Raw genomic sequence first — 26,793 nt, forward strand, 5'->3', positions numbered from 1 at the left:
AAAGGTACTAAATCATTCGCGGGGGTACTACGGTACTGACCGGGGTGACAAAGTATTGAAAAAAGTACTATAGTACTGCATTTTCCATCCCTGCAGTTACTACGTGCTCATCCGAACGTTCATTTTCAGCAATGAAGAGATTAAAGACGTATCTTAGAAATTCGACTAGCAAGACTAGACTTAATAGATTGGCATTAATGTCGGTTCATCGCCGAATAAATGTGCCGACTGAAGAAGTTATTGATTTATTTGCTGCCCAAAAAGCCCGTCGGCTCAATTTAATATTATAAAAATATTGTTTACATACATATGCATAAATAAAATTTTCTACACATGAGATTATATGAATATTTTTTTTTTAAATTGAACTCCCACTCCCCCCCCCCCGGAATTAAAATCCTGGCTACGGCCTTGACAGAAATGATACTATCAATCACCAAAATCAATGCCCGCCGTGCATACACAAGGTCATGGGTTCGATTCCTGCTTCGACTGAATACCAAAAAGTTTTTCAGCGGTGGATTATCCCACCTCAGTAATGCTGGTGACATTTCTGAGGGTTTCAAAGCTCCAAGTGGTTTTACTACAATGTGGAACGCCGTTCGGACTCGGCTATAAAAAGGAGGTCCCTTGCCATTGAGCTTAACATGGAATCGGGCAGCACTCAGTGATAAGAGAGAAGTTCACCAATGTGTGTGTATCACAATGGACTGAATAGTCTAAGTGAGCCTGATACATCGGGCTGCCACCTAACCTAACCTAACCCAAACTAGCCTATGTCACTCAGTGGTAACGTAGCATTATAATAGTGAAATAATTTTTAGTTTAGTAGTTTAATTAATCTCCATTTTTTGCGATTTTGCTCCACTGTGCACACCGTAGGATGTCTTGCCATTTCGCTTATAACACATGGAATTGTCGATTTCCTACGATATATAATCATGATCAGGGTTGAATTCTATAATGACGATATCCGTCTGTCTGGCGTCTATTGCAATCACACTATAGCCTTCAATAATGAAGATATCATGGTGAAGTTTGCACAAACTCCGATTTGGTGTATAATTAGTCAACATTAATTTTTTGTCGAAATTTCATTATAACACATGGAATTGTCGATTTCCTACGATATATAATCATGATCAGGGTTGAATTCTATAATGACGATATCCGTCTGTCTGGCGTCTATTGCAATCACACTATAGCCTTCAATAATGAAGATATCATGGTGAAGTTTGCACAAACTCCGATTTGGTGTATAATTAGTCAACATTAATTTTTTGTCGAAATTTCATTAAATATCCTCTTAGGTTTGTTAAAGTGATTTTCTATTACGCTACCACTTTTAAAAGCTCTCAGCTTTTTTGAAGAATTATCCAAACATAATGTTCAATTACACTAGAATAGTTCTTGAAATAGAATTGTAGTGTTAAAATACTACAGATAAGATTGATACAAATCGAGTATTTATACCCCGGAAACATTTCGATTCCGATCAATTCGTAAAATCAATTCAATCGATCGATAATGGTTTCAGAAAACATTTGGAAAACTTCATCCCTGCTATGCCTTTTGTTGGCGCTGGCCGTTGAGGGTAAACCACAATCACGTATAGTTGGTGGCGGTTTAGCTGAACTGGGACAATTTCCTTATCAGGTATCCCTACTTGCTACTGGTTCTCATCATTGTGGTGGTGCCATCATATCGCCATATTATATAGTAACAGCAGCCCACTGTGTTGTCCATGGATACTATAATAAGCCGTAAGTAGTGAGGACTATTTTAGGGAAGAATATATAAGAAACCAAAATGTGGTTCCTTTTTTTAAAAGAATTCCTGCAGATATGTTAGCTGTTCGAGCCGGAAGTCTTTCGCCCTATGAAGGTGGCCAATTGGTTAATGTTACCAAAGTTAAACCTAACCCCAGCTATTGGCCTTATCAACATGACATTGCCCTAGTGAAATTGGCCGAACCCTTGAAATTCAATGATAATGTAAAAGCTATAGAAATCGCTACCGAAGATCCACCAGAAGGTGCCGAAGTTTCAACTTCTGGTTGGGGACGTACCATGCAAGGTGGAGAATTGGCACCCCTCTTGAAATTTAACATGGCAAAAGCTTTGGGTGAAGAGAAATGTAGGAAAAGTTTAAATTATATTCCCAAAGGTGCTATCTGTTTGCAAGGAATAAATAACGGTACCGGAATCTGTAAGGGAGATTCCGGTGGCCCTGCTGTCTATAACAATCGTTTGGTTGCTGTTGTCAGTTTCTTTGAGGATGCTTGCGCTATCAAACCAGATGGTTTTACCAGTGTTCCAGGTCACAAAGGGTGGCTGAGGGAAAATTCAAGCGATTGAAAACTCTTGCATGATTCGTAAGTTTTACGATTCATCAATGGATAAATGATTTTATATAAAAAAATAATCAAATATACTTTATTCAAAATGTGAAATTGAAAATTTTTTTGGGTTATTACTACATTTACATCTTTCATTTCTTCAGATTCAAATTTTGGGGTGCTTATATAGCTTGTATTTAGCATAAGAAAATCAATATTTTATGATTATTTTAAGCGTTAGTAAAATTGATTAGGATACGAAAATCCGAAACTGATGTCTTCTGAATGCATTTGACTAAATTTTGTTTTATTTCCACCTCTGAGATTAAATTGGCAATTTTTAATTTGGAGTTTGGCTCATTTAAAAATTTAAAATTAATGGACATGTCGATCAATTCTTATCGTAGATATCGTACAAGAATTCAATTTGAATAAGTCCTTCGTTTCTCGTACCATTGCTCGTTACCGCGATACTGATATAGTTGCATCGAGTCCAAAAAGTGGACAGACGATAACAACAACAGAAATTAACCGATAGATAGAAATCCACGCCGGACATTTCAAAAGGACTCAGTACGCATCAACCTAGAATAGTTTAAGGGTTTGAGTTTCCTCTTTTCATTTCCTCGCTTCATTTTTACCGCACAATATCCACCGAAATATCCGGATCTCAATTCTTTGGTCTTTTGCACTAGGGGTCTATTGGAGAGTAAGAAAGTTGGCGCTAAAAAATGTCAAACTACACTCAATAAAAAGTTCACGTGGATACCTTCCCTTAAGGATTTTAGCTTTTTAAAATAAGGATACTTTTTAAGGAGATGGCTAGCTTTAAAGCTAGGCTCCATAAATTCATTAACTTTTTGTGACATATTAATAAAGCTATTCACGTACAATTAAAATTCAGTTAAAAAATCAACATTGTGACTGACACTTCAAATTTAATTTTTTTTGTATACCCTCCACCATAGGGGAGGGTATACAAAAAAATTTTTTGGGGGGTATATTAACTTTGTCATTCCGGTTGTAACACATCGAAATATTGCTCTAAGTATATATATTCTGGGTCGTGGAGATATTCTGAGTCGATCTAAGCATGTCCGTCCGTCCGTCTGTTGCAATCACGCTAACATCCGAACGAAACAAGCTATCGACTTGAAACTTGGCACAAGTAGTTGTTATTGATGTAGGTCGGATGGTATTGAAAATATCGCCATATCGGTTCACTTTTAAGTATAGCCCCCATATAAACGGACCCCCAGATTTGGCTTGCGTAGCCTCTAAGAGAAGCATATTTCATCCGATCTGGCTAAAATTTGGTACGTGGTGTAAGTATATGGTCTCTAACAACTATGCAAAAATTGGTCCATATCGGTTCATAATTATATATAGCCCCCATATAAACCGATCCCCAGATTTGGCTTGCGGAGCCTCTAAGAGAAGCAAATTTCATCCGATCCGGCTGAAATTTGATACATGGTGTAAGTATATGGTCTCTAACAACCATGCAAAACTCACATCGGTCCATAATTATATATAGCCCCCATATAAACCGATCCCCAGATTTGACCTCCGGAGCCCCTTGGAAGAGCAAAATTCACCCGCTCCGGTTGCAATTTGGTACGTGGTGTTAGTATATGGTCTCTAAAACAATGCAAAAATTGGTCCATACTGGTCTTAATTATATATAACCCCCATTTAAAACGATCCCCAGATTTCACCTCTGGAGCTATTGGAGGAGCAATATATAGTTATATATAGCCGATCCCCACAAATAATCTACCAAAATTTTATTTCTATAGAAAATTTTGTCAAATTTTTTTTTTCTATAGAAAATTTGGTCAAAATTTTATTTCTATAGAAAATTTGGTCAAAATTTTATTACTACACAAGATTTTATTTCTATAGAAAAACTTGCTATAGAAAATTTTGTCAAAATTTTAGTTGTATAGAAAATTTTGTCAAAATTTTATTTGTATAGAAAATTTTGTCAAAATTTTATTTGTATAGAAAATTTTGTCAAAATTTTTTTCTAAAAAAAATTTTGTCAAAATTTTATTACTATACAAAATTTTGTCAAGATTTTATTTCTATAGAAAAATTTGCTATAGAAAATTTTGCCAAGATTTTATTTCTATAGAACATTTTGTCAAATTTTTTTTTCTATAGAAGATTTGGTCAAAATTTTATTTCTATAGAAAATTTGGTCAAAATTTTATTTCTATTGAAAATTTTGTCAAAAATTATTTCTATAGAAAATTTTGTCAAAATTTTATTTCTATAGAAAATTTTGTCAAAATTTTATTTCTATAGAAAATTTTGTTAAAATTTTTTTCTATATAAAATTTCGTCAAACTGAATTATTGACGTATTTAATCGGTCTTTTTGTTTAATATATAACCCGTATGGACTAACTTACAATTGAGAAGACCGTGTTAAGAAGTTTTAAGATACCTTGCCGTCGGAAAGTGTTACCGCAACCCGAGTAATTTGATATTGGATGACAGTCTCTAGTACAAATTTCTATGCAATCCATGGTGGAGGGTACATAAGATTCGGCCTGGGCGAACTTAGGGCCGTATATACATGTTTTTGGTTAATTTCGAAAAAAAATTTAAACCAAAGATGCTAAATTCTCACAATAATATATTGAAGCTTTTTTAGCTTTCTCAATATCTCAGTTCATTTAAAGATTATTTCTTTAGTGTAAAGAAAATTTGCTTTACATCAAAGACAACCGAATTTAATTTATATTTGAAAATTCGCTGATTCGAGTCATATATTTATTTATCTTTAGTTTTCTACGAAATTCAAGCTGGGCGCATTTGTAGTAAAATTTACCAACTTACAGAAATAATGAACTATTTACGAATTTAGTAAATCTTTATGCTTCATTAGTGTATAATATTTCCCATTTTTTTTTTATTAAACTAAAATTAAACAATTTTTAAACATGGACGTGGGTCGTCGTCGAACAGAAGCTAGGAGGCTAGGATACTGCTTTAATTGTTTAGCCAGATCTCATAAAACGTACGAACGCATCTGCGAGAGCGCCTGCCGTCATCATACCCTCCTAACATTGCCACCCTTGTACGAGTGACATATGATGAAATTAAACGTGGTCGTGTACCCTCCGATGTCCGCCATCTTTTAATCAGTCGTCGTGCTCTGGAGCACCAATTACAAGAAGCAATAAAGCCAATGAGATTCGAGAGAGATCTAGACGCCTTAGCACCCACTCGACCAGTAGAGACAGAGGACTTTCACCACTGGTGGAGGCTCTGGACCATTAAATTGACCCCCTTGGACAAGGCCGGGAGAATGTTTAATGTAGTTTTTGAAAATAACCGGTTGGCTAATAAGTCACTTTGTCATTCCGTTTGTAACACATCGAAATATTGCTCTAAGACCCCATAAAGTATATATATTCTGGGTCGTGGTGAAATTATGAGTCGATCTGAGCATGTCCGTCCGTCCGTCCGTCCGTCTGTTGATCACGATAACTTCCGAACGAAACAAGCTATCGACTTGAAACTTGGCACAAGTAGTTGCTATTGATGTAGGTCGGATGGTATTGCAAATGGGCCATATCGGTCCACTTTTACGTATAGCCCCCATATCCGATCCGGTCCGATCCGGCTGAAATTTGGTACATGGTGTTAGTATATGGTATCTAACAACCATGCAAAAATTGGTCCACATCGGTCCATAATTATATATAGCCCTCATATAAACCGATCCCCCGACTTGGCTTTCGGAGCTGTAAGAGAAGCAAATTTCATTCGATCTGGCTGAAATTTGGTACATGGTGTTAGTATATGGTCTTTAACAACCACGCAAAAATTGGTCCACATAGGTTAATAATTATATATAGCCCCCATATAAACCGATCACCAGATTTGACCTCCGGAGCCTCTTGGAAGACCAAAATTCATCTGATTCAGTTGAAATTTGGTAGGGGGTGTTAATATATTGCCTCAAACTCCCATGCAAAAATTGGTTGAAATCGGTCCATAATTATATATAGGCCCCATATAAACCGATCCTCAGATTTGACCTCCAGTGCCCCTTGGAAGAGCAAAATTCTTCCCATTCGGTTGAAATGTGGTACGTGATGTTAGTATATGGTATCCAACAACCATGCAGAAAATGGTTCCTATCAGCCCATAATTATATATAGCTCCCATATAAACCGATCCCCAGATTTGACCTCCGGTGCCTTTTGGAGAAGCAAGATTCATCCGATCTGCTTGAAATTTGGTACGTGGTGATCGTATATGATATTTAACAACCATGCCAAAAGTGGTCCATATCAGTCCATAATGATATATAGCCGCATATAAACCGATCCCGAGATTTGGTTTTGGAGCCTCTTGGAGGAGCAAATTTCATCCGAGTGAATTGAAATTTGGTACATTGTGCTAGTATATGGTCATTAACAACCATGCCTAACTAGTCCATATCGGTCTAAATATAGTTATATATATCCCTCAGATAAATCGATTTCCAATCACACAAAAATTGGTCCATATCAAGTTCATAATTGTATATAGCGCCCATATAAGCGACCCCCATATTTCAATTCTGGCTCTTTACGTACCGTGCAAAAAGTCCATATCGATTCGTAATTATTTGTAGACTTAACTATACATAACTTGTTTGTCTAATATATACCACGTATGGACTAACTCACAATGTAGAAAACGATGTTAAGAAGTTTTAAGATACCACAACCCAAGTATTACGAATGTGGAAGACAGTCTTGCGTGGAAGTTTCTACGCAATCCATGGTGGAGGGTACATAAGAACTTATGGCCGTATATACTTGTTATTATTCAACATAGTTCTCTTCAAGAGCGATACAACGATTATAACGACCTTCCAATTTTTTGATACCATTTTGGTAGTACTCCTTCGGTTACGCCTCAAAATAGGCCTCAGTTTCGGCGATCACCTCTTCATTGCAGCCAAATTTTTTCCCTTCGAGCATCCTTTTGAGGTCTGAGAACAAGAAAAAGTTACTGGGGCCAGATCTGGAGAATACGGTGGGTGGGGAAGCAATTCGAAGCCCAATTCATGACTTCTTGCCATCGTTCTCAATGGCTTGTGGCACGGTGCGTTGTCTTGGTGGAACAACACTTTTTTCTTCTTCATATGGGGCCGTTTTGCCGCGATTTCGACCTTTAAACGCTCCAATAACGCCATATAATAGTCACTGTTGATGGTTTTTCCCTTCTCAAGATAATCGATAAAAATTACTTTGCCAGCGGACTTTTGAGTCTTTCCACGCTTCGGAGACGGTTCACCGGTCGCTGTCCACTCAGCCGACTGTCGATTGGACTCAGGAGTGTAGTGATGGAGCCATGTTTCATCCATTGTCACATATCGACGGAAAAACTCGGGTGTATTACGAGTTAACAGCTTCAAACACCGCTCAGAATCATCAACACGTTGTTGGTTTTGGTCAAATGTGAGCTGCCGCGGCACCCATTTTGCACAGAACTTCCGCATATCCAAATATCGATGAATGATATGACCAACACATTCCTTTGATATCTTTAAGGCCTCTGCTATCTCGAACAACTTCATTTGACGGTCATTCAAAATCATTTTGTGGATTTTTTGATGTTTTCGTCGGTAACCACCTCTTTCGGGCGTCCACTGCGTTCACCGTCCTCCGTGTCCATTTCACCACGCTTGAATTTTTCATACCAATCAATTACTGTTGATTTCTCTGGGGCAGAGTCCGGAAACTCATTTTCAAGCCAAGTTTTTGCTTCCACCGTAGTTTTTTCCCTTCAGAAAACAGTATTTTATCAAAACACGAAATTCCTTTTTTCCATTTTTTTCACGATAACAAATGTTGCTTCACAAAAGACGCTCTATCTCACCAACTAATTGACTTACAGACGTCAAATTTTGACACGAATCATTTGAAGGTTGGTACTATATAAAAATAATATGCATTTAATACCTGCGACGCCATCTCTGTTTCATACCGGGGACATATCAGCCATTCTGTTATATTGAATTAAAACTTGAATTAATATTGAATTCCTATTATAAACATAAATTAAAATGAATGTAATAGATTATAGCTTTAAGCTGTCATAATTTTAAGTAGCAACTCTGATTTCTATTTGCTTTCGTCTTTCTTCTTTTCTGAATCTATGAATTCATCTGTCAAATTTAGTCTAAGTTTCCGGCTTCTTTTATCATCCAGCTTTCGACGGTAAAGGATATCTTCGTCCCAATAAATATTGTTACCTCATACATCATCTATTTTTCTCTCATTGCGACATATTGTTTCCCATGTAAGTATTCGTTGTGGTAGTGTGATCACACATTAAAATGACCCATTAGTCCAGGAACCTAAGTTACCTCATCCAATGAATAATCCCGTGGAATCTAAGTTCCCCACTTTGTCCTCTCGGTTTCCTATTTGAAAACCTTAGTTTTCTTATTGAGCCTTAGCTCTAAGTTTATAGGCCGTACTACAATATTCAATCCGCAAAAAAAAATTATTAGAGCAAAGGAAACATAATAATTCCATGAACTAAAATAAAGTTAAATTGGCTTTAGTGAAATAGAAGTTTCAATTTTTTAGTGTATATTTATAAAAAAAAACTTGATGTGAAATTTGATGTTTCAAAAATTGTTTTTATATTTTCAATAGAAGTTGCTTCAACCATGAAAATGCTAATACCAATCTCTAAGGCAAGTAGAAATTAATTTATATAATTATAAGAAAATTAATAGGTTTATTAATTTGTGTGATTGATTATAATATTTTAATTAAGCAACAACTATTCTTTCCTATGTGATATGGCTACCCTGTTCTCATAGTTGTTTAGAGTATGGCTAGTAAACATTAAATTTTTGTTGAAATTTAATTAGATACCCTCTTAGGATTGTTAAAGTGATTTTCCATTACGCTACCACTTTCGAAAGTTTTCCGCTATTTCAAGAATTATCCAAACATGATGTTTAATTACTTGTGAATAATTCTTGAGATAGAACACCTCATTCAGCGAGTATTTATACCCTCGAAACAGTGCCATTCCGATCAATTCGTAAAATCAATTCGACCGATTGACAATGACTTCAGAAAGTATTTGGAAATCTTTGTCCCTGCTATGTCTTTTGTTGGTGTGGGATGTTGAGGGTAAACCTCAACCGAAAACCCTCCCACAATCACGTATAGTTGGTGGGGATTTAGCTAAACTGGGTCAATTTCCTTATCAGGTATCCATACTTGCTCTTGGTTCTCATCATTGTGGTGGTGCCATCATATCACCATATTATATAGTAACAGCAGCCCATTGTGTCGTCGATGGATTCTATAAGAAACCGTAAGTATTTAGGACCATTTCACAGAAGAATGGAAATCACTTAAAATTTAAATGTCTTCTTTTTAAAGAGTCCCTGCAAATTTGTTAAATGTCCGAGCCGGAAGTCTTTCGCCCTATGAAGGTGGCCAATTGCTTAATGTTACCAAAGTGAAACCTAACCCCAGTTATTGGCCTTACCAACATGATATAGCTCTATTGAAATTGGCCGAACCCTTGGAATTTAATGATAATGTAAAAGCTATAGAAATCGCTACCGAAGATCCACCAGCGGGTGCTGAAGTTTCAACTTCCGGTTGGGGACGTGTCAGTGAAGGTGGAGAATTGGCACCATTCTTGAAATTTAACATGGCAAAAGCTTTGGGTGAAGAGAAATGTAGAAAAAGTTTAACTTATATTCCCAGAGGTGCAATCTGTTTGCATGGAATAAACAACGGTACTGGCATTTGTAAAGGTGATTCCGGTAGTCCTGCGGTCTATAACAATCGTTTAGTAGCCGTTGCAAGTTTCGTTGAGGATGCTTGTGGTGTCAAACCAGATGGATTTACCAGTGTTCCTGGTCATAAGGGGTGGTTGAGAGAAAATTCCAAGGATTAAAATCTGTTCATGGCTGTGACTGGAATATAGATGAAAATGCGTTGATCTTAATTGAGAAGAGAATGTTAAATAAAACCATAGAAAATACAAAGCAAATTTAATAATCATTATTAATTTTCTGCTAAAATTTATTTAATTTTATGATAAAAACAAATCCAAATGGCTTTACGAGTAATTTCGGTAGGACCGAAGCTGCTATATTCTCTATTATGCATTTGAATCTATACACTTTTAAAGAAACTACAAGTTTTTGCTTAAAAATACAAGTTTTACGATCAACAGTGGGGCTGTTTTCTTTTAGCACTGGATACCCTAAGCCGTGAAGGACTAAAAGAAAACAGAGTACTCGCTTATCCAGAACATCTCCAAAAATATGCAACACTGTCATCAGCTGTTTAAAAACAATCACAGAAAAGAAGTTAAATCTTGCATTTTTAATATATGAAATGCTCCAATTTGTAATAAATATTTACTGCTGCGATTATTTATGACACTGTACCACTTTGAATTACATGTTTTTTGATAAATTAGTCACAATAAGTTGCTATTGTGAATCACTTTATCAAAATACAATCCGGCAACATCGGCGCGACTTGCACTGATGAGTTGTTCTGGATAGAACACCAGTGCAACGATGTTCTGGATAGTCCATACAAATGTTGCATCCAGTGCTAAAAGAAGACAGCCCTAGTGAACAGTCCCTATATGCATATGTAATCAGATGCCTCTTACGGTCGGGACGGAAAATTGTCAAGATATATAAGTTAACAAAAAGTAAAATGGACCTGTATTTCAACCCTTACGGTCTGCTATATTAAAACAAGTATATACGGCGGTAAGTTCGGCCAGACCGAATCTTATATACCCTCCACCATGGATTGCATAGAAACTTGTACTAAAGACTGTCATCCACAATCGAATTACTTGGGTTGCGGTAACACTTGCCGATGGCAAGGTATCTTAAAACTTCTTAACACCGTCTTCTCAATTGTAAGTTAGTCCATACGGGGTATATATTAAACAAACAAAAGGCCGATTAAATACGTAAATAATTCAGTTTGACAAAATTTTCTATAGAAATAATATTTTGACAAAATTTTCTATAGAAATAAAATTTTGACAAAATTGTCTATAGAAATAATATCTAACAAATTTCACCACGTACCAAATTTCAACCGGATCGGATGAATTTTGCTCCTCAAAGAGTTCCGGAGGTCAAATCTGGGGATCGGGTTTAAATGGGGGTTATATATAATTAAGACCAATTTTTGCATGGTTGTTAGAGACCATATACTAACACCACGTACCAAAGCAGCCGGATCGGATGAAATTTGCTTCTCTTAGAGGCTCCGCAATCAAAATCGGGGGATCGGTTTATATGGGGGCTATATATAATTATGGACCGATGTGGACCAATGTTTGCATGTTTGCTAAAGACCATATTCTAACACCATGTACCAAACTTCAGCCGGATCGGATGAAATTTCCTTCTCTTAGGGGCTCCGCAAGCCAAATCGGGGGATCAGTTTATATGGGGGCTATATATAATTATGGACCGATGTGGACCAATTTTTGCGTAGTTGTTAGAGACCATACACTTACACCATGTACAAAATTTCAGCCGGATCGGATGAAATTTGCTTCTCTTAGAAGCTTCGCAAGCCAAATCTGGGGATCGGTTTATATAGGAGCTATATATAATTATGAACCGATGTGGACCAATTTTTGCATGTTTTTTAAAGACCATATTCTAACACCATGTTCCAAATTTCAGCCGGATCGGATGAAATTTGCTTCTCTTAGAGGCTCCGCAAGCCAAATCTGGAGATCGGTTTATATGGGGGCTATATATAATTATGGACCGATGTTGACCAATTTTCCATGGTTGTTAGAGACCATATACTTACACCATGTACAAAATTTCAGCCGGATCGGATGAAATTTGCTTCTCTTAGAAGCTCCGCAAGCCAATTCTGAGCGTCGGTTTATATGGGGGCTATACGTAAAAGTGGTCCGATATGGCCCATTTGCAATACCATTCGACATACATCCATAACAAATACTAATGCCAAGTTTTAAGTCGATAGCTGGTTTCGTTCGGAAGTTAGCGTGATTTCAACAGACAGACGGAGGGACGGACATGCTTAAAGGGTGATACGGTCAAAATTTGGTCAAGGGAAAACGCGTGTAAATCGGTGAAATCGTTTATTTAAAAAATCAAATTAAATTTCTTTTTCAAGTTCAATTAGTATAAAATTCAGGAAAAAATATTCAGTTAGACTTTCGCTTTTCCAAATCCGAATTGCCGGGCCTCACGCTTGACACCTGCCACCAGATTTTGTACAGCCACCTTGTCCACCTTCTTCGCCGCAGAAAGCCAGTTTGCCTTGAACTGCTGCTCGTCCTTAGCAGTTTTTTTGGTCTTCTTTAGGTTCCGCTTGACAATAGCCCAGTATTTCTCAATTGGGCGGAGCTCTGGCGTGTTGGGAGGGTTCTTATCCTTGGGAACCACCTGCACGTTGTTGGCGGCGTACCACTCCATGGCCTTTTTACCGTAATGGCAAGATGCCAAATCCGGCCAAAACAGTACGAAACAACCGTGTTTCTTCAGGAAAGGCAGCAGACGTTTATTCAAACACTCTTTCACGTAAATTTCTTGGTTGACAGTCCCGAAAGCTATGAAAATGCTGCTTTTCAAGCCACAGGTAGAGATGGCTTGCCAAACCAGATATTTCTTTGCGAACTTTGACAGTTTTATGTGCTTGAAAATATCTGCTACCTTTCCCCTTCCTTTTGCCGTATAAAACTCCTGTCCCGGAAGCTGTTTGTAGTCGGCTTTGACGTACGTTTCGTCGTCCATTATCACGCAGTCAAACTTCGTCAGCATCGTCGTGTACAGCCTCCGGGATCGCGCTTTGGCAGTCGTATTTTGTTTATCATCGCGATTTGGAGTCACTACCTTCTTGTAAGTCGATAGTCCGGCTCGTTTTTTGGCTCGATGCACGGTTGTAGACGATACACCCAGCTTATTTGCGGCATCTCGGAGAGAGATGTTAGGGTTTCGCTTGAAACTACCGGCAACTCTCTTTGTCGTCTCAGCGGCTTCCGGTTTTCGATTTCCCCCCGATCCAGACTTCCTGGCTGTCGACAAACGTTCCCCAAACACTTTAATTACATTTGTAACGGTTGATTTGGCAACTTTTAGCGATTTTGCCAGCTTTGCGTGCGAGTAGCTCGGATTTTCGCGATGCGCGAGCAAAATTTTGATACGCTGCTCTTCTTGCTGGGACGGCATTTTGACAACTGAAGTGTGAATTCAAAAATCAAAATAGGAGCAAAATTGAAAGAAATACGTCAAGTTTATATTGACCAAATTTTGACCATATCACTCTTTAGATTGACTCAAAATTTCACCACGACCCAGAATATAAAGTATGTTATATATATATTCTGGGTCATGGTGAAATTGGGGTCTTAGAGCAATATTTCGATGTGTTATAAACGGAATGACAAATTTAAAATACCCTTATCCTATGGTGGGGGGTATAAAAACAAAACACAGACAAAAATTCCAAAATCCAAGATAGACGTTTGGCTCAGACAGAATAAGTATCATGAATAGAGTCATTGGTAAAGAAGTTTATTCCAGTATTGTCAAAAATCAAAAAACCTCGAAAGTCAGCTAAAATCTACTAATCGACTTGTCATGTTTGACAAAATTATCTAATTCACGTTTGAGGGTGATTTCATTAGGCGGACTTAGAATTTCATGATGTTCAGTAGGTGTTACAGATCCCTGATCTCTATCCAAAATCCGATAATGTACAAAGGAGAAAAATAAATATTTATTTGTCATTTTTCTTTAAATAGATTTAGATTAGCATGCAATAATTTAACAAGTATACAGTTATATAGTCTTCAGTGGAGTTTTCTACATATTATAAGAACTTGAAAAATAATTCAAAAGGGCTTCTTGTCGAGTACTTTCAAAAGATTCAAGAGCTTTTATAAATCTAACTAATAATACTTTTTAGCTTCTGCGCTTGTAGAAAAACAAAATGTGCAAAATGTGCGATCTTCAAAAATAAAATTGGAAGAGCCGTTTTGAATATGAGACGCACATTAATAATCTTGTACACGAAGGACTCACATTCACTTTTAGAAATGTCGTGACTCACGAAAAATATTGTGACCAGCGTGGCCACAATGAATTTTTATTTTGGACCAACATTTTTCCAAAATTGGACCAAAATTCGTACCAGCGTACCATTTTTCCAAATTAAATTAATATAATTTAAAAGTTAAAATTTTTCCAAAATTTTACTTCGATAGAATTTTTTTTCTATAGACTATTTTGTCGTAATTTTATTTCTATAGAAAATTTTGGGCCAATTTTCATTTCTATAGAAAACTTTGTCAAAATTTTATTTCTATAGAAAAATTTTGGCAAAATTTTATTTCCATAGAAAAATTTTGGCAAAATTTGATTTCTGTAGAAAATTTGTATGTTTATAGAAAATTTTGTTAAAATTGTATCTCTATAGAAAATTTTGTTAAAATTGTATTTCTATAGAAAATTTTGTCAAAATTTTATTTCTATATAAAATTTTGTCAATATTTTATATATAACAGGTTGGCTGATAAGTCCCCGGTTAAAAAAGAAAAACACATTTTTTTTCTCAAAATTCGTTTTTATTATTCAACACAGTTCCCTTCAAGAGCGATACAACCATTAAAATGACCTTCCAATTTTTTGATACCATTTTGGTAGTACTCCTTCGGTTTTGCCTCAAAATAGGCCTCAGTTTCGGCGATTACCTCTTTATTGTAGCCAAACTTTTTCTCTGCGAGCATCCTTTTGAGGTCTGAGAACAAGAAAAAGTCGCTGGGGGCCAGATCTGGAGAATACGGTGAGTGGGGAAGCAATTCGAAGCTCAATTCATGAATTTTTGCCATCGTTCTCAATGACTTATGGCAAATTTAAAGATTTTTTTCTAAATTATTAAAGTCAAGTTTACCTTAGCCCAAACATTTGTTCTTTCATGTTATGATATCCATTTTTTAAATCAAATCACTTAATTATAAGGACAATACGACTTCACTGAAAAGTTTATCGACCTTTGGTCAAGGAAAAAAACTTTATACTAGAGAAATGCGTCTTCTGTGCTAAGCAAAATTTGCATTCGTATTTTAAAGACATGAAATCTTTGACCTCACGACAATATTTTTTTCAGTGTGCCAGCGGACTTTTGAGTCTTTCCACGCTTCGGAGACGGTTCACCGGTCGCTGTCCACTCAGCCGACTGTCGATTGGACTCAGGAGTGTAGTGATGGAGCCATGTTTCATCCATTGTCACATATCGACGGAAAAGCTCGGGTGTATTACGAGTTAACAGCTGCAAACTCCGCTCAGAATCATCAACACGTTGTTGTTTTTGGTCAAATGTGAGCTCGCGCGGCACCCATTTTGCACAGAGCTTCCGCATATCCAAATATTGATGAATGATATGACCAACACGTTCCTTTGATATCTTTAAGGCCTCTACTATCTCGATCAACTTCATTTTACAGTCATTCAAAATCATTTTGTGGATTTTTTTGATGTTTTCGTCGGTAACCACCTCTTTTGGGCGTCCACTACGTTCACCGTCCTCCATGCTCATTTCACCACGCTTGAATTTTGCATACCAATCAATTATTGTTGATTTCCCTGGGGCAGAGTCCGGAAACTCATTATCAAACCAAGTTTTTGCTTCCACCGTATTTTTTCCCTTCAGAAAACAGTATTTTATCAAAACACGAAATTCCTTTTTTCCATTTTTTTTTCACAATAATAAAAGTTGCTTCACGAAAGACGCTCTAGCTCTCAAACTAATAGACTTACAGACGTCAAATTTTGATGCGAATCATTTGAAGGTTGGTACTATAGAAAAATAATATGCATTTAATACTAGCGACGCCATCTATGTGCCACATCGGGGACTTATCAGCCAACCTGTTATATATATAGAAAATTTTGTCAATATTTTATATCTAAAGAAAATGTTGTCTAAATTTTATTTCTATAGAAAACTTTGTCAAAATTTTATTTCTACGGAAAATTTTGTCAAAATTTAATTTCTTAAGGAAATGTTGTCCACATTCCATTTCTACACAAAATTTTGTTAAAATTTAATTTCTTAAGGAAATTTTGTCAAAATTCCATTTCTATAGATAATTTTGTCAATTTTTTATATCTATAGACAATTTTGTCAAAATTTTATTTCTATATAAAATTTTTACAAAATTTTCTTCCTGTACAAAATTTTTGGATAATTTAATATCTATACATTTCTATACCCTGCGCCACACTGTGGAACAGGGTATTATAAGTTAGTGCATATGTTTGTAACACCCAGAAGGAGACGAGATAGACACATGGTGTCTTGGGCAATAATGCTCGGGGTGGTTTCCTGTGTCGATATAACCATGTCCGTCTGTCCGTCTGTCCGTCCGTCCGTCTGTCTGTGCACACATTTTTGTGATCAAAGTTTAGGTCGCAGTTTAAGTCCAATCGACTTCAAATTTGGAACATGTTCCTGTTTTTGGTTAGAATAGAACCCTATTGATTTTGGAAGAAATTGGTTCAGATTTAGATATAGCTCCCATATATATCTTTCGCCCGATATGGACTTATATGGCCCCAGAAGCCAGAGTTTAGGCCCAACTTGGTTGAAATTTTGCACATGGAGTACAATTAGTAGTGTAGTCAAGTGTGCTAAATTTTATTGAAATCGGTTTAGATTTAGATATAGCTCCCATATATATCTTTCGCCCGATATTGACTAATATGGTCCTAGAAGCCAGTGTTTTGGCCCAATTTGGTTGCAATTTTGCACTAGAAGTACAATTATCAATGTAGTCATATGTGCCTTATTTGGTTGAAATCGGTTCAGATTTAGATATAGCTCCCATATATATCTTTCGCCCGATATGGACTAATATGGTCCTAGAAGCCAATTTGATTGAAATTTTGCACTAGGAGTACAACTAGTAGTGTAGTCAAGTGTGCCAAATTTGATTGAAATCGGTTCAGATTTAGATATAGCTCCCATATATAGCTTTCGCCCGATTTACACTCATATGACCACAGAGGCCAATTTTGTACTGCGAGTTAGTTGAAATTTTGCACAGGGAGTATAATAAGCATTGTTGCTATGCATCCCAAATTTGGTTGAAATTGGTTCAGATTTTGATATAGCTCCCATATATATACCAACATTTTCCTTGTAAAATCGCCTCTGCTTAGTCGAAAAGTTGTAAAAATTACTCTAATTTTCCTCTACTTCTAATACATATATATCGAGCGATAAATCATAAATAAAAGTATGTGAAGTTTCCTTAAAATTGCTTCAGATTTAAATGTTTCCCATATTTATACCCTGAGCCACACTGTGGAACAGGGTATTATAAGCTAGTGCATATGTTTGTAACACCCAGAAGGAGACGAGATAGACACACGGTGTCTTTGGCAATAATGCTCGGGGTGGTTCCCTGAGTCGATATAACCATGTCCGTCTGTCCGTCCGTCTGTGAACACATTTTTGTGATCAAAGTCTAGGTCGCAGTTTAAGTCCAATCGACTTCAAATTTGGAACATGTTCCTGTTTTGGGTCAGAATATAACCCTATTGATTTTGGAAGAAATCGGTTCAGATTTAGATATAGCTCCCATATATATCTTTCGTCCGATATGGACTTATATGGCCCCCAGAAGCCAGAGTTTAGGCCCAATTTGGTTGAAATTTTGCACATGGAGTACAATTAGTAGTGTAGTCAAGTGCGCTAAATTTTATTGAAATCGGTTCAGATTTAGATATAGCTCCCATATATATCTTTCGCCCGATTTACAATCATATGACCACAGTGGCCAATCTTTTACTCCGATTTAATTGAAAATTCTCACAGGGAGTAGAATTAGCATTGTAACTATGCGTGCCACATTTGGTTGAAATCGGTTCAGATTTAGATATAGCTCCCATATATATGTTTTTCTGATCTCGACAAAAATGGTCAAAATACCAACATTTTCCTTGTAAAATCGCCACTGCTTAGTCGAAAAGTTGTAAAAATGACTCTAATTTTCTTAAACTTCTAATACATATATATGGAGCGATAAATCATAAATAAACTTTTGCGAAGTTTCCTTAAAATTGCTTCAGATTTAAATGTTTCCCATATTTTTTTACAAGCATTTTGTTCCACCCTAGTGCATTAGCCGACTTCAATTTTGAGTGTAAAGATTTTGTAGAAGTCTATCAAATTCTGTCCAGATCGAGTGATATTTAAAAGTATGTATTTGGGACAAACCTTTATATATAGCCCCCAACACATTTGACAGATGTGATATGGTATCGAAAATTTAGATCTACAAAGTGGTGCAGGGTATAATATAGTCGGTCCCGCCCGACTTTAGACTTTCCTTACTTGTTTATATCTATAGACAATTTTGTCAAAAATTTATTTCTATATAAAATTTTTACAAAATTTTCTTCCTGTACAAAATTTTTGGATAATTTTATATGTATAAATTTCTTTTTAAATTTTAATTTTGTTAAAATTTAATTTCTTAAGGAAATTTTGTCAAAATTTAATTTCTTAAGGAAATTTTGTCAACATTCCATTTCTATAGAAAATTTAGTTAAAATTTAATTTCGTAAGAAAATTTTGTCAAAATTCCATTTCTATAGATAATTTTGCCAAATATGAAATTTTTACAAAATTTTCTTCCTGTACAAAATTTTTGGATAATTTTGTATCTATGTTACGACACGTTTACGTTGTGCAAACGTTGGGTAATCGTTTGTATGGGCTGTCGTATATCAAAAACAAAAAGCTGACACGCCACACTACACTTACGACCCGTTTTTGAATGCATAACCAGCCCTTAAGTGAGTCGGATACACCGGGCTGCCACCTAATCTTACCTAAGGAGAAAGAAGGTCTCCCTCCCTTGTGCCTTTTCATTTGTCCCCGGCCAATGATTAAAAAATCGGATACCTCTGTAGCGGATCTTTGTCTGGGCATCACCCCTAATCGTTCTTCGGTCCAATTTTCAAAAAGTCTGACAAATCATGTGAACCATTATGCTAAGAATTTCTAGAATTATCCTCAACCCAAAAATTTCGTCTTTATCCGTGAATAAACATAACCAATTTGGGGGAAAATCCCAAATATTGTCAACACTGTACATAACAGGTTGGCTGATAAGTCCCCGGTCTGACACATAGATGGCGTCGCTAGTATTAAATGCATATTATTTTTATATAGTACCAATCTTCAAATGATTCGTGTCAAAATTTGACGTCTGTAAGTCAATTAGTTTGTGAGATAGAGCGTCTTTTGTGAAGCAACTTTTGTTATTGTGAAAAAAATGGAAAAAAAGGAATTTCGTGTTTTGATAAAATACTGTTTTTTGAAGGGGAAAAATACGGTGGAAGCAAAAACTTGGCTTGATAATGAGTTTCCGGACTCTGCCCCAGGGAAATCAACAATAATTGATTGGTATGCAAAATTCAAGCGTGGTGAAATGAGCACGGAAGACGGTGAACGCAGTGGACGCCCGAAAGAGGTGGTTACCGACGAAAACATAAAAAAAAAAAATCCACAAAATAATTTTGAATGATCGTAAAATGAAGTTGATCGAGATAGCAGAGGCCTTAAAGATATGAAAGGAACGTGTTGGTCATATCATTCATCAATATTTGGATATGCGGAAGCTCTGTGCAAAATGGGTGCCGCGCGAGCTCACATTTGACCAAAAACAACAACGTGTTGATGATTCTGAGCGGTGTTTGCAGCTGTAAACTCGTAATACACCCGAGTTTTTCCGTCGATATGTGACAATGGAGGACACAAGGCTCCATCACTACACTCCTGAGTCCAATCGACAGTCGGCTGAGTGGACAGCGACCGGTGAACCGTCTCCGAAGCGTGGAAAGACTCAAAAGTCCGCTGGCATAGTAATGGCCTCTGTTTTTTGGGATGCGCATGGAATAATTTTTATCGATTATCTTGAGAAGGGAAAAACCATCAACAGTGACTATTATATGGCGTTATTGGAGCGTTTGAAGGTCGAAATCGCGGCAAAACGGCCCCATATGAAGAAGAAAAAAGTGTTGTTCGACCAAGACAACGCACCGTGCCACAAGTCATTGAGAACGATGACAAAAATTCATGAATTGGGCTTCGAATTGCTTCCCCACCCACCGTATTCTTCAGATCTGGCCCCCAGCGACTTTTTCTTGTTCTCACACCTCAAACGGATGCTCGCAGGGAAAAAATTTGGCTGCAATGAAGAGGTGATCGCCGAAACTGAGGCCTATTTTGAGGCAAAACCGAAGGAGTACTACCAAAATGGTATCAAAAAATTGGAAGGTCGTTATAATCGTTGTATCGCTCTTGAAGGGAACTTTGTTGAATAATAAAAACGAATTTTGACAAAAAAATGTGTTTTTCTTTGTTATACCGGGGACTTATCAGCCAACCTGTTACATTCTTATGTTGTCATTCTGGATGGTTTATTTGATGAAAGAGACAAGAAAACCGTGTTACAATCTCAAGTGTTACAAAATTTCGTTGGACTATTCAGCAATTTTTACCAAACACAAACATTGGCACTGATCATACATTGTTGCTGGAATCTTGAGACTGTTAGTTGAATTATGTCCAATTACTTACCTAACTAAAGATGAAATTTTAATTAATTTTCTTAATATATATAGCACTTGATGATTTTGATAAAATTAAAAGAACCGTTTTAATTAATTAGTCAAGTATATCTAACACGTATTCGATTTCATTTCTCCACTTGGCATTGACAGTATATATATATATATATATTGTAAAATATACACTCAATCTTTACAGTTCGTAAAAGCAATTGCAATACGATGACAAGCAACATGATTTCGAAAAATTCATGGAATTTAAACGTCCTAATTTGCATTGTCTTGGGGCTTAGCCTCCAACAAGGATGTGAAGCAACCAGAAATCCTCTTATTGAACCACGTATACTTGGTGGACATTTAGCCAGACCTGGACAATTTCCCTATCAAGTTTCATTATTGCTACAAAATACTCACAATTGTGGGGGAACCATTATATCTTCCAAATATGTGGTAACAGCAGCACATTGTGTGGTCTATGATCGTCCTTATAAAAAGTAAGTGTGTGAGCAAGACTAACAAAAAGAAACTATATTCCATAATAACAATTTCATCTGCGTTTTGTAGGATTCCTGTAGAATTCTTAAGTGTTCGAGCTGGCAGTGTATCTTCATCTTCGGGTGGTCAACATATAGCAGTAGAAGACACCATACCACATCCTGATTATGCTCCGGACTTTAGTCATGACATAGCCTTAGTGAAATTGGTCAAACCATTGGAATTCAATGCCAAAGTTAGTCCCATTGCAATGGCTTCAGAGGATCCCAAATCAGGCGTCTTGGTTTCAGTTTCTGGTTGGGGTCGTATTAGTTACACAGGACCTATGTCACCCTTGCTCAAGCATCATACATTGGTATCGCTAGACAATCAGGATTGCAGAAAATGGATAAATGGTTATGTTCCAGAGAGTGCCATATGTTTCGTGGGATCAGCTGATAATGGAATTTGTAATGGTGATTCTGGTGGTCCAGCTGTCTATAATAACCAATTGGTAGGTGTTGTCAGTTTCTACCAGGGCAAATGTGGTTATAATGCTGATGGGTTTGCCAGTGTGGCTGCACACCTTGAATGGTTGAAAACAAACTCAAAGGAATAGATTTTTTTTTTGGTTGAACATTTGAATTTTCAACAATGTGAAATTTATTGATTGATTACTAAATCATCTCAAATTTTTACCTAAAATAAAAAAAAATACTTATCTGGTATTAATACCATATGCACCTAAAAAAGATATCATTTAAGATTTTCTTTTCGCTGTGTTGTGGAACAAAAGTATGGACTTTTTGTGACAAATGTTGATGCGAAATTTTGTTGGATGCGAAGACAAGTTAAAATCCAGTATATACGACCGATAGTTTGGCCAGGCCGATTGTTACGTACCCTCCACCGTGGATTGCGTACATAGTTCTACTAAAGATGGTCATACACAATATGGTATTTCTAGTAAAATTTTTGGTAGTCGGTTTATATGGGGGCTATAAATAATTATGAACTGTTATGGAACATTTTTTGCTTGATTACTAGAACATCGCATACCAAATTTCAATCGGATGGGATGAAATTTGCTCTTCAAAATGCTCCGTAAATTAAATCTGAGGATCGTTTTATATGGGAACTATATAATTCTGCATCAATATAGACCAATTGTTCCACCTATAAAAATAATTTTTGGATTCAATCACGAAATTAATTGATCCAATTAATTTTTAATTAAAATATCTTCAATCAAAGTCAATTAAAAAATTAATTGATATTATTTATAAGTTTTGTGATTGATTTTTGTTTTGTGTTTTAATCAATATTTTCGAAAATTCAATTAAAATTTTATTTGGAAATAGTTTGGTAAAAATTTTTCCTGTTCATGGTTATTAGGGGGTATATACTAACATTGTACATCCAATTTCAGCGGGATGGAATGAAATTTGTTCCTTCAACAGACTCCGGAAACTGCACAGAAAACAAGTATATAAAGCAGTAAGTTCGGCCGGGACGAATCTTAAATACCCACCACCATGAATCAAATACAGTCGAAGCTCGGTTTAACGAACGATATATTGTCAGGCTCTTTCGTTATTTAGAAAAATTCGTTAAATCGAACGGGAATATTAAATGTTAACTTTTATTGAAAATCTTAGTTTTTTTACCAGATGAGTAAAAATTCATAATCATTTGAAAAAATTAAAGCACAGAGATACTTAAAAAATAATACTTAAAATAATCCTGATGAACTTGATATATCTAGGTTAGGTTAGATTAAAAAGAGGATCCAAGATTCGCTGTCGTATGGGGGCCTATATACACCCATGTCATAATTTGTGTGCTCTTAACTTCTTAGACGAATTGCATAATTTGTTTCCAGTCCCCGGTTTCAAGATGGGCCAGGCATAGGTAGTGTTCATAGTAACATCTTCCTAAAACGTCCTACATGCACCATTACTCTGCTGCTCCTGCCGGCATAGATGTACTCTCAACGCTAGATTGCCGTTTCGACCAAGCACCAAAAAAGTTTTTCAGGGGTAGTTTATCCCTCTCACTAATGATGTTGACATTCCTGTGTATTTTATAGTTTCTCTTCAGCTATAAGACGGAGGTTCCTTGTTATTGAGCTAAATATAGAATCGGGTAGCACTCATTATTAAGAGAAAAATTCACCACTTGTCCAACTGGCAATCCTACGAAATATTGCCACTAACGGATCTATCACAGGACTAGTACCAGTGCTCGTGTTTGTCGTAGTTTTTAAATTTTCATATATTTTATTGATTCCTATACTCTCATTATTTTAAAATTTTATTTTATCTAGACATTTACCTATGGGCCTATGTCCAAAAGTTTTTCTTTCTGGTGCAATTTGGATGATCAAAATAATTCCGGTACCTAAGGGTTTGTCCCAGACTGGTTCATGAGGACCTGTCTAGCCCTACTAAGTTCTCCCAGGTCATGTAGTTTGGAATGAGTCCAATCCGTGGCCTGCAGTGTAAATTTATCCCCGTCAATGACAAACCCGTGTTGAAGTGACCGGTCCCTTCCATACGTTTCGGCCAGAACTGGAACTGGTCTATTCACACCAGGGAGTAGTCCTGGACCGGCTCTGTTGTAGATACATAGACCAGTTACCCGGCGGGACCAGTTACCCGGCGGGACCAGTTACCCGGCGGGACCAGTTACCCGGCGGGACCAGTTACCCGGCCATTGAATATGTGTTTTCAAACATTTTAATGGAATTTAAATATCTTGGGAATGCCGTACTTTGTGGACATTTCCTAAGGACTTAAGCCATTCTCACAATCGTCATATATTGCTGATTTTTTGTTTTTTATTTTCTTAAGATTAAAAGCCTTTTCGTTAAATCGAACGTAAATTTTGTTCAATTGTTCGTTATTTAGAATACTCAATGTTAAGAATTTTGACATTCGTTAAATTGGATTTTCGCTAAATGGGATATTCGTTAAACAGAGCTTCGACTGTATTATAGTTTCCTTTGAAATTTCAGGGGGGTTTAATGAGAGATATTCTCACAAGCAGAGCAGTGTACTATCCCGATATAGTTTCCTTTGAAATTTTAGGGACTCAGAATCACCTCCTGAGTCGATCTAGCGCTTGGTATCCGTCCGTCCGTCCGTCTGTCCATGTATTTGTTGTTCACAGGATTGCGGTCGCAATTATTAACCGATTTTGATGAAATTTGGTACAGGGAGTTTTTGGGCACAAGGACGAACGCTATTGAATTTGGAAGAAATCGGATCAAATTTAGATATAGCTCCCATATAAATGTATCGCCCGATTTCGACAAATGGGGTCACGTTGCACGTTTTTTCAAACGGATCGTCACCAAATTTGGCAAAAGGTAATCTTTTCCATCGCCCTTCAAGTCTGCAAAATTTCATTCAAATCGGTTCAGATTTAGATATAGCTCTCATATATATGTATCGCCCGATTTTCCCAAATTTGGCCACAAAACCTTTATTTATCAACCGATCTTACTCAAAGTTGGCTAAATATAATCTTCTATAGCACTAACTATATGTGCAAAAAATCATCAAAATCGGTTCAGATTTAGCTATAGCTCCCATATATATGTACCGCCCGATTTTTCTAAATTTGGCCATAAAACCCTAATTTTTTAACCGATCTTACCCAAATTTGGCTAAATGTAGTCTTCTATAGCACTAACTATATGTGCAAACAATCATCGAAATCGGTTCAGATTTAGATATAACTCCCATATATATCTATAGCCCGATTTTCCCAAATTTGGCCATAGAACCCTTATCTATTAACCGATCTTACTAAAAGTTGGCTAGATCCAGTCCTGTATAGTACTAACTATATGTGCAAAATTTCATAGAAATCGGTTCAAATTTAGATATAGCTCTCATATATGCATCGCCCGATTTTGAAAAATTCGCCCTTATAACCTTATGTTTGAACATACAGGCCTCATTTCGTAACTAATCTTACTCAAATCTTGCACAAGGTAACCTTTTGTGGTATTAATCAAACCCGCAAAATATTATGCAAATTGGTTCAGATTTAGATATAGCTTCCATATACATGCATCGCACGATTTTCCCAAATTTGGCCATAGTACTCTTATTTATTAACCAATGTTACTCAAATTTAAAATTTTGATGTACTAGCCGATCGTACTTATACGTACTTGTATCTCTTACATAAGAATATTGCTCGATTTTTACAAATTTGTATTTATTACCCACACTAATTTAACGATTTTCTCTTTTTATACCCTAAACCATATAGTGGTCAGGGTATAATAAGTTTGATCCAAAAAATGTGTGATCCAAAAAATGTGCCTACCAGAAATATTGATTTTAGACCCCATAAAATATATACCGATCGACTCAGAATCATCTCCTGAGTCGATCTAGCGCTTGGTGTCAGTCCGTCCGTCTGTCCATGTATTTGTTGTTCACAGTATTCCGGTCGCAATTATTAACCGATTTTGATGAAATTTGGTACAGGGAGTTTTTTGGGCACAAGGACGAACGCTATTGAATTTGGAAGAAATCGGATCAAATTTAGATATAGCTCCCATATATATGTATCGGCCGATTTCGACAAATGGGGTTACGTTGCGCATTTGTACAAACGGATCGTAACCAAATTTGGCAAAAAATAATCTTTTTCGTCGCCATTCAAGTCTGTAAAATTTCATCCAAATTGGTTCAGATTTAGATATAGCTCTCATATATATGTATCGCCCGATTTTCTCAAATTTGGCCACAAAACCCTTATTTATCAACCGATCTTACTCAAAGTTGGCTAAATGTAATCTTCTATAGCACTAACTAGATGTGCAAAAAATCATCGAAATCGGTTCAGATTTAGCTATAGCTCCCATATATATGTACCGCCCGATTTTTCTAAATTTGGTCATAGAACCCTTATTTATCAACCGATAGTACTCAAAGTTAGCCAAATGTAATTTTCTATAGCACTAACTGTATGTGTAAAATTTCATCGAAATCGGTTCAGATTGAGATATAGCTCCCATATATATGTATAGCCCGATTTTCCCAAATTTGGTCATAGAACCCTTATTTATTAACCGATAGTACTAAAAGTTGGCTAGATCCAGTCCTCTATAGTACTAGCGTTATGTGCAAAATTTCATCGAAATCGGTTCAGATGTAGATATAGCTCCCATATATGTATGGCCCGATTTTGAAAAATTTGCCCCTAATAACTTTATGTTTGACCATAGAGGCCTCATTTTTAACTAATCTTACTCTAATTGTGCACAAGATAGCCCTTACATAACAATATTGCTTGTAGCTCTTGCATAA

At 36.4% G+C, this 26,793-nt stretch overlaps 4 protein-coding genes across 11 annotated transcripts in view; 3 read left to right on the forward strand and 1 right to left on the reverse strand.

The window, feature by feature from the left end:
• The window catches only part of LOC142230618 (carboxypeptidase D), a 266,046-nt gene that overhangs the window by 187,299 nt on the left and 51,954 nt on the right, over window positions 1-26,793 (reverse strand). The window lies entirely within an intron of this gene.
• LOC142230563 (serine protease SP24D-like) lies at window positions 1,489-2,459 on the forward strand. The gene is made up of 2 exons (XM_075301204.1): window positions 1,489-1,763; window positions 1,832-2,459. The coding sequence occupies exons 1-2, from the start codon at window positions 1,528-1,530 to the stop codon at window positions 2,355-2,357; spliced, it is 762 nt and encodes a 253-aa protein (XP_075157319.1). The 5' UTR covers window positions 1,489-1,527; the 3' UTR covers window positions 2,358-2,459.
• Window positions 9,396-10,377, forward strand: LOC142230564 (serine protease SP24D-like). The gene is made up of 2 exons (XM_075301206.1): window positions 9,396-9,687; window positions 9,756-10,377. The coding sequence occupies exons 1-2, from the start codon at window positions 9,434-9,436 to the stop codon at window positions 10,279-10,281; spliced, it is 780 nt and encodes a 259-aa protein (XP_075157321.1). The 5' UTR covers window positions 9,396-9,433; the 3' UTR covers window positions 10,282-10,377.
• On the forward strand, window positions 21,175-22,235 carry LOC142230574 (serine protease SP24D-like). The gene is made up of 2 exons (XM_075301215.1): window positions 21,175-21,483; window positions 21,554-22,235. Exons 1-2 carry the CDS (start codon window positions 21,212-21,214, stop codon window positions 22,080-22,082), a joined length of 801 nt encoding a protein of 266 aa, XP_075157330.1. The 5' UTR covers window positions 21,175-21,211; the 3' UTR covers window positions 22,083-22,235.

This window comes from Haematobia irritans, chromosome 3 (assembly GCF_050003625.1).
Source record: "Haematobia irritans isolate KBUSLIRL chromosome 3, ASM5000362v1, whole genome shotgun sequence".
Lineage (NCBI taxonomy): Eukaryota > Metazoa > Arthropoda > Insecta > Diptera > Muscidae > Haematobia > Haematobia irritans.

Coding starts and splice junctions, on each gene's coding strand:
- LOC142230574 (XM_075301215.1), top strand. CDS start 21,212: ATGACAAGCAACATGATTTCGAAAAATTCATGGAATTTAAACGTCCTA. Junction 21,484..21,553: donor TATGATCGTCCTTATAAAAA/GTAAGTGTGTGA, acceptor TGCGTTTTGTAG/GATTCCTGTAGAATTCTTAA.
- LOC142230563 (XM_075301204.1), top strand. CDS start 1,528: ATGGTTTCAGAAAACATTTGGAAAACTTCATCCCTGCTATGCCTTTTG. Junction 1,764..1,831: donor CATGGATACTATAATAAGCC/GTAAGTAGTGAG, acceptor TTTTTTTAAAAG/AATTCCTGCAGATATGTTAG.
- LOC142230564 (XM_075301206.1), top strand. CDS start 9,434: ATGACTTCAGAAAGTATTTGGAAATCTTTGTCCCTGCTATGTCTTTTG. Junction 9,688..9,755: donor GATGGATTCTATAAGAAACC/GTAAGTATTTAG, acceptor TTCTTTTTAAAG/AGTCCCTGCAAATTTGTTAA.